Source organism: Brassica oleracea, chromosome C8, assembly GCF_000695525.1.
Source record: "Brassica oleracea var. oleracea cultivar TO1000 chromosome C8, BOL, whole genome shotgun sequence".
In the NCBI taxonomy this organism is placed as follows: domain Eukaryota; kingdom Viridiplantae; phylum Streptophyta; class Magnoliopsida; order Brassicales; family Brassicaceae; genus Brassica; species Brassica oleracea.
In genome coordinates, this window is record NC_027755.1 from 30,795,825 (window position 1) to 30,804,743 (window position 8,919).

The window sequence follows — 8,919 nt, forward strand, 5'->3', positions numbered from 1 at the left end:
TTTCTTTACAAAGAATAAAGAAATATGATGAGAAAAGCCGCAAGAAAATTGAAGTTGTTCAAAGTTTCAATTTTAAAAGCTGAGTCAACGTCAATGCCACAAAAGAGGAGGCAGCGATCATCCCATCATCACTCATGTTCTTAGTTTTGACGGTAAAACGTCACTTGCGTTGAATTCTTTACTTCTAAACAACACGACACCACTGCAGTGTCCCGTTGAGATTAAACTCATCCCATTTAGTACCAAAACGTAAACTTAAGACAACGCTAGCTTAAAAATTCTGAAACGTGGACATTACTAGATTTGGATGAACTTAAATCGTTTTATTGGATCTATGCATAACGAATCACGTATGCGAATCTTTTTAGAGACAAAACAAAAACTGGACGGTGGAAGCTCCCGCAATAAATATAAGGAGGGACCATAGGTTGACCAAGCGATCTTATAATTAGTACAAAGACTAATGCGACGGCTACAAATATAGGTGGTTGTTGGCTGCACCTGATAAGGGGGTTTATGAGGGAAACATCATCTTCTTTGTCTGAAATCAGATTCAGACACTTATCTTTCATCTCATGTGGGTCGGTCTTTGGACTTCTAAACAGAATGAGAACGACATAAATGAACATTTTTTGAATCGGTATGATATATAGAAACCTTATACACCTTTAAAACTTCATTTTGGTTATAACACCTACATCTTCACGTGCTTTGCTTTGTGATGAGTTTACTGTTACATAGCGCTTCTTCAAATGATTTCTGAAAAAGTACAAAGCGTAAATGAACCGGACAATATACTCATACTTTGTGTATCTATCACATCATCCACCAGTTGATATCTTTTTCTTTAGCTTCATCAAGTTATAATCATCCGTTCTTGCTTATCCTGTATAACACTAGCAAAGCAGCTACAAAAGTTCCTCCATGCGAACAACGGGAGTTAAGTATCGGGCCTAAAGTCATGAGGAGACTTTTATTGGGCCTATACTTTAACATTAGGCCTAAACATATCACCTAAACTCAAGCCATATAGACTATTATTTTGTGTTTGAATTCTGAAAGACCTTGTGATTTGCTATTGAAGTAACAATAATTAAAATAAAGTAAATATATCAAAACAAACTTACATTTTAGAGGGACAAAAAAGAATACGATATTTATTTTCTGTGATTACAAAATGAATGAATGAATGAATGAACTGAAAAAACAAACAAATAATACAAAAATTCACATGACAGCACAAGCATGTACATTATCATCGCTAAAAAGATGAAGAGCATTTTCATCAACTTTTTGTGGTGGACGAGGATAATTATAACCGGTTATAGAAGAGTCGTCATAGAAGTCGTGTTTGCCATTGTATGAAATAGTATTCTCTGCATGGTTTATCTTCTGAATCGGTTGTTCCAAGTATTGAGAAGGATACGTATAGTAGTCGCCATAATATCCATTATAAGGAAATGGCCAGAACTCTGCTGCTCGTCCCGTTCGTTTCACCATTCTAAGAACATCTTCCCGATCAACGTACCCTGTGACCGTCACTTTTTGTTGATCCACGTCTATCTCCACCGTATCCACTCCTACACATATAGATTGATGATTACTAGACCGTTAATATATAAAGCCATTCCTGGCCAAAATGCGATGAAACATTCGTTTTGGTTCCAATTTAAAAAAAAAATTGTCACACAATGATCCTCAAGTAGAGTTCCTCTGATATTATTAAAATTCATTTTAAAATGTTTATGGTTCTTAAATCTCAGGACCGATTTTGTCGTCAATCATCAATAATCTCAAATATACAATGTTTATAAGATTTGTATACGACTCAAATCCATGTATAGTTTTGTTTCTTCGTAAGTTTTCTTACCATCAAGTTTGGAAATAGCTCTTCGGACTTTCTTTTCACATCCTTGGCAATCCATATCTACCAAAAGCTCCACAACCTTTAAACAACAGAAAAACATATACGTTAGAAGACTATAAGATACATAAACGACTTGTTGAAGAACATATAGATATCATCAACGTACAGATAAAGCGAGTGGTAACCGAGAGTTTCCATGTATCCAATCAAGCATTTTCTTAGGTATCTTTCGGAGCCTTGTACGTTTTGTGTTAAGATAAAACTTTTGTTTGCTTTCTGTAAGATCTTTTGGTTGTATAATATATAACGTATGAGTTTATAGATATATATATAGGGAGAAATGTCTGCGCGTGTTGGGAACACTTGGTGTATGATTCCAAGTAACCGCGTTTGCGTCTTGTGAGATGCAAAAAGCTTATGTCCTAAGTCTAACATTACCTTGTGTGTTCGGTGTTGCCAGGGTTTTTCTTTGTCTTCTTATTATTTTATTTCATTTTAATCATTGTCTTGTAGCCAGCGTAAGGGTTCACCATTTCATTTCCAGTTTTAGGTATTTTCCAGCTAAGAAAACATAAGATGTGGTTAGATGCATAATACTTTTTTATGTTTTATAAACGTTTCCTCAACTATTTTGGTGTTTTAGAAATTTATGAATATTCTAACAGTTAAGTTATCTTTAAAATTATATAAGCTTAAAAATTATAGAAGAAATATATGTTTTATGTTTAATATTTGTTGCCTCTTATAAAGTAAATCTCTGCAGCAAACTTAAAAATTATTGATATTAAAAGAGGATTAAGATAGTAATTTAAAACTTAACATGATGCAGAAGCACGTGACTTGTATCAATATTTTATTAGCGTTCTTTGCATAAAAATGTGTTCGTAGAGTAAAAAAAAGAATTTCGAAAATCGTCTTTGTTTTTTGGTTGGGACAACCAGAACCGCAGTGGCAATCATCTTCAAAAGTCAAATTCCTGCCTACTAAATGGTAGATGTATAGACACAGTTACAGTTATATATTAGCTGATTAGTGCATGTTTTTATAGAAATATAAGTGTGAATAGCCAATTCTCTAAAAAAAAAGAATGGCCAAAAAAATTGTACAATGTGCTGGATTTCCGTTTGCAAGAATCTTGTAATTAACAGAATCATAATAACTCGCTTTACCACTTACGGAAACAAAATCAAAAGGTACCAAAAGAACACATTATGATGCAAGATGTGTATCATATAAAACAAAAAAAATGTGTATCGTATAAGTTACCTAGGAAGTTACCATCACATATAAAGAAGGGAAATTGGGCAAATGTACATAACAAAAAAGAAATAAAGTGTAATAGAAACAATTAGTCTAAAATATTATGTGTATTTTATGTAATATTACTTGTTTTACCCTTTGAACAATCTCAACCATTGATTTTTTGTTTTTTTTTCATTTTTTTTTTCTTTATCTTTTTTTTTCTCCTTCCAAATTTTATTGATCTATATTTTTTGGATCAAATATAATTCAACCAAATAATTATGTTAGTAAATATATACATATTTTTTTACATATGGCATAACTTAAAATTTTTAAAACAGATTTTAAACAATATCGGACAAAAGTTATAATATACTATTCATTAAAATAAAATAGCGTATTTAATTAAATGTATTTAAAACAAAGTGTTACTAATATTTATAGTAGTATACTATTTTTTTTACTTAAATAGTATAATTTTTTGGAGCTCCCTCTTCCTCTTCTTCTTACTCTCTCCTCCCCTTACTCTTTCTTCTCATCCCTCCCTCCACCTCCTCCTCCTCCTCTTCCTCTTCCTCTTCCTCATCTTCCTCTGCTGCTCTTCCTCCTCCTCAAATGCACACTATTTTTGTATATTTTTTCTATACTTTTCTATACTATTTACTTAATATAGTAGTACAATATATGTAACTTTTAATAATATGTTAGATGTGCGTGACACGCTCCCAAAGAGAAGAAAGTCAAAAATGTGCTAAATTGTCCCATTCAATAGTAACTATTGTAGTATGGCTATATTCTTTATTTTCTGTCTTCTTATGTATATACAACAAATTCTCCCTATAAAAAAGAAAAAACACATTAAAGGAAAACCGTTTCTTGAAAATATAAAATAGCTTTGGTTCCGTCCCCTCTTAGTTTTATTACTAGTGAACACAAAAAAATATTAGGAAAGTTGGTGGTGGCATAGTCCGGTCCGACCCGGCCCCAATTTAATTCATCATTGGTTTGACTTTCATCAAGGGGTGTCAAAATGAGCTAGCTTGCTCAACTCAGCTCAGCTCATGATAAGCTCGGCTATTTCATGAGCTAGCTCGCTCAGCTCATTTAATAAATGAGTTTCAATATGTAAACTCGAACTCAGATCACCAAGATCATGAGTTAAATGAGCTAACTCATGATCTAATATAAAAATAAAATAAAATAGTGATAAAATAACTTATATAATATTATTCAAAATTAAGATATTAAAAATATCCAAAACATAAATATTAAATACTAAATAAAAACCAACACATACAAAAATAAAAAAAATAACACCTAATATAAATTAAATTAATGCAAAACCAATGATCCAAATCTCTATTCTTCATGAGAGTCTTGAGAAAATTCATCTTCAATGTTTTCATCTGTTTAAATTATAAAATTAAAATAAAACATTTATAAATATTTTATCTTAAAGTAATAACAAAGTATAAATATATAATCTGAGATGGAAAATATTTTATCATTGTCGTCGGTCATAAAACAAAACAACCAAGATCAGGTGCAAACTTATATGTATGTTTTACATTTTAGTTTTAGAAGATAAATATGATAAATATAGTAATTATCTTTTTTACATAATAAAAATAGAAGTTATCCAAATATATAACATATATATAATTTTTAGTATAAAAATGAATAAGCTCATGAGCCAGCTCATGTTCATTAAAGATCGTTCATATAACTCGTGATCTAATTTAAGCTCGATCATTAAACTCATTTATTAAATGATCTTAAAATATAGAGATCATGCTCGTGAAAAAATGAGCTGAGCTGAGCCAGCTCACAAGCTACAACTCATTTTGACACCCCTACTTTCATCTATAAAGTTTTTTTTTGTCATTCCCTATATATTAATAAAGAATCATTTAAAAAGTTATAATCTGTGGTTTGTAATAATTAAAAAGAATCTTGCTTAGTTAGTTGTCAGTTAATTAGAAGGGAATGTCAATTAGTACGACGTGACATTGAAAAAAATGCAGGTCCAAAACTTAACTTAGGGAAAACACATATACGGACATAACATAAACCGCAAGCGTATATTATTTGGTAGTATTATTTTGGTTCAATTACTTATATATTCGGTTCTATTAAGCAATTGGTACAAATCGGTACATTGAACATTTTAAAACTAATTAATAAAGCAAAACCAAGACGGGCAATTTGAAAACAATACAACGTGAATCAACCATTTCTAATGTTAATTCTTTACCTTTGACACGTTGATACCTTCTTGAAGGGGAACATCACGTTGAGAACGCTGCTTCTTCCACCTGTTGACATGTCAAACCAAACTGCATGGCATAAAAACAGAAGCACTATCATCATACACGTATATAGACATGACTAAATTCAATCTCAAATTCAAATTCACTATAGGTGACTCAAAAAACACATCTGATACAACAATTTAATCACAATTTCATTATTAAGGCCGACTTAAAGAAGCAAGCAAAAGTACTAGATCACTATGAACCTATGTACTAGATCAACATTCATGTTTGTCTTATGTCAACTTAGTTATGCAACATAATTTGACTTTTTGATTATACGTCAAAATGGTTTCAACTGGTTTTATGATTTCAAATTGGTTTACATTATTGTAATCCCGATCAATTTGGTTTACTAACTTGACGTGTTCCAAAAGAATAATTACTTAATTGAAAAGATGGATAATTAATGTGATTTACGCAGTAAAAATGCTTTTGGAAAGGAGATCATGCTAAATATAGGAAATATATAACTTTTAAAAGGTTTTTGGTAATAACCAGATATACGTTTTTGGTTGTGACTGAACAAATATTGTTAACTAAATCACTATATTTGAATTTCTTGTGGAAGCACTGTGGCCTAGTGATCAAGGTTTAAAGGATTTTACATCCAGGTCTGGGGTTCGAACCCCAGACAACGCAATTTCTACAAGAAGAGGTATGGGTTTCAATTCCCGGAGAAGGCGAATTATGCAGAAAATTAGAGAAAATGCTTACAAGAGATCTTAACATGGCGCAAGGAGTACCGTAAGAAATGAATCTCATAGTCATAGGGCTATTCAGAGTGATACAGTCAGGCGTGAATCCTCATAAGGCAGGTAAGTCGGCTGTAATATTTTTATGTAATGTTTCTCATAATTTGTAATATCATAATTAACTAGACAAAAAAAATCACTATATTTGAGTTTCTTTATTTATAAAAAGATTCAGTAGCGACTAACTATCCCTATATATTAATAGAGAAACGTTTAAAAAATTATAACTTTAAGTTTGTATTAATTAAAAAGAGTCTTACTTAGGTGTCAATTAGTTGTGATGTCAATTTGGATTACATGGCAACATAAGAATCAATTGAAAAATTAGTAAGCCAAAGATTCAATTGCTCGGAAAACTTATATTAATCCAAACAAATATATATATGATGTGATAAACTTAATACTCGGTGATCTCATTAAATTAATGCTCGGTGATTTTATTAAATAAGACTTTCTTTAAATGGCTCAAGGTTGATTTATATTATGATCCAACATAATATTTTTTTATAAAAAAGTGTAAGATATACTCTTAGTCCATATCATATAAACAACAATTTTAATAAAAGTTTGCTATATATTATGACCTAAATATTGCATGCTTTTTCTATAAATTGGAAAGTAACAAATTTTTAAGTGTTGGTTTTTTTTTTTTTAATAACAAAGAGAAGCTTTGATAAAAAGAATAGCAAAGAGACGTAAATATTCAAAACTATTTTGCTAATAAAAGAAAAAAAGAAGAATATTGTTCGGTTCTCAGGCCTTCCTCGCCTACATAAATTTATATAAAGAGTAATGTAGAAATTAAATTGCTTTGTTATTACTAAACAAACTTATATATCAAATATTGTTCGTTGCAACACAGTTCTTTAGAACTTAAATTATGAAATTTATATTGAAGATTAAGAAAAAGCTTTGGCACCTGCCTAAATGTTTTCGTATTCTAGGAAAACATTAATAATGACTTTTCGTATTAGTTAATGATATATATCACGTTAACCTAACTTTCATCCTATACAAAATATCGGTTGTAAACAAATAATACTATCTCCTTTCTATATTTGGGCCTTAAGTATAATAATAGTAAGGTTGCAAAATTTTAAGTTTTCTTGATGTGGCACATAACCATACTATACTTCAAATTATTAGCTTAACCCAATTTGTAATTGTCTTTTTAATATTTTAATTTTTCATCTTATGTTGTCAAAAAAAGGGTAAAAATCTGATATTCTGAAAATTAGTGTAACTTCAAAATCGAAAATTTTAGCAAAAGAAAATATCCAAATGTATCAGCCCAACATATAAATGATTATATAAACAATAAAAAATTGTAGACATATAAAAAACAATTCGATCATATATAAATCTTAAATTTGTCAATACAATATGTTTAATTTGAAAACAACTACTTAATTCGTATTATCTATAGACTATAATTAAGGTCGCATAAATGTTATTTTAATTTCAATTGAGCCGAAGGAGGATCAATCGTAAACTGCCGGTATTATTATGGTTAGAAGACAATCAAATTCCTAAAATTTGAACCAAATTCCTACACAATTTTAGAATCAAACTCTTTTGGTAAGTTTAAATAAATTGTTTTTATACCAGGCTGTTAAATAAATAAGAAATTTTTCCACGAAGTTAATATTTCCACCGAATTTTTAAGCTTGGTACCCAATTTTGAAGAAGTTCTATATGGTAATTTTAATTTAAGATACTAATATAATTTGTCACCAAGTCTATAATTTCGACCATTGAAAATAACTTGCCAAATATGTTTGTGGTAGTTATTGAAAATTTACATAAATATTGGTTTAATGTATCATGCTAAAATACGATATCTAGATAATTAATGCTAATTATTTCAATTTCTCAAACAATCCAAAAACTACATATGCCTACTATAAATATACGGTTGAGTTTTCCCTTAGACACACCATCAAAAAATTTCACAACTCTTAATTTATGATTATATGAGTATCAATTATATCAAATTTTAATTGTTTGATTTAGGCTTCTATACTTTTTCTATGTGTGCCAAATATTTATAGTTAATTAATTATTCTATACTCAGAAAAACATAAAGGGAAAATTGCCAAATATGACTCACAACTTGATTTCAAATGCAAAAGTAAACCCAAACTTGAATCAAATGCAAAAGTAACCTAAAATGCTATTGAAATTACAACCAGCCTTTTGTGAACAAACAAAAAAATCAAAATTTTTGTACGTTTCTAACCCCCGTAAGTCGTCTGTCCAGACGACTTTACAGTAAGTCGTCTGGACTAGTTCTACTTAGAAATAATTTAAAATTTTTGTAAAAAATATTTTGATAAGTGAAAAATTGAAATCATGTAATTAACATATGTTTTAAGAGATATAAATTAAGATATAACAAAAGTTAATTGTTTTCAACATAGATGAGTGAAAGTAGTGAGTCGTGATATTCTTTGGTTTAGGTTTTGCCAACATATGTTGTAGTATTGTATGTGTTCTTAGGGTTAGATTTTGGAATGCATAAATGTTTTTTTGAAAACTTTAAAATTTACCTAAGTGTTTTAATTCTGTGTATAGTAAACACTATTTAAGTATAACTACGGGTTTATAACGTGGTTAGTTATAACCAGATTATTTACCGGATATATATAGGGTGTTTTTTTATTCACTGTTTCGCGAAATTCAGAAAACCCTAACACCGTTTCTCTCAAAGGCGATTTCCGTCGATTCTCTCTAATCCATCGTT

At 29.8% G+C, this 8,919-nt stretch overlaps 1 protein-coding gene across 1 annotated transcript; it reads right to left on the bottom strand.

The window, feature by feature from the left end:
* Positions 1–1,139: 1,139 nt before the first annotated feature.
* Positions 1,140–2,148, bottom strand: LOC106310860 (heavy metal-associated isoprenylated plant protein 26). Its single transcript, XM_013748091.1, has 3 exons — positions 2,034–2,148; positions 1,871–1,946; positions 1,140–1,580 (listed from the first exon to the last, which is right to left on the bottom strand). The coding sequence occupies exons 1-3, from the start codon at positions 2,079–2,081 to the stop codon at positions 1,228–1,230; spliced, it is 477 nt and encodes a 158-aa protein (XP_013603545.1). The 5' UTR covers positions 2,082–2,148; the 3' UTR covers positions 1,140–1,227.
* Between the last annotated feature and the right edge of the window lie 6,771 nt (positions 2,149–8,919).

Bases quoted from the DNA above. Each gene is read 5' to 3' on its own strand.
- LOC106310860 (XM_013748091.1), bottom strand. From the start codon at position 2,081: ATGCTTGATTGGATACATGGAAACTCTCGGTTACCACTCGCTTTATCT. The intron at 1,947-2,033 runs GTACGTTGATGA...TGTTGTTTAAAG, and splicing joins GGTTACCACTCGCTTTATCT to GTTGTGGAGCTTTTGGTAGA. The intron at 1,581-1,870 runs GTAAGAAAACTT...CTATATGTGTAG, and splicing joins AGCTATTTCCAAACTTGATG to GAGTGGATACGGTGGAGATA.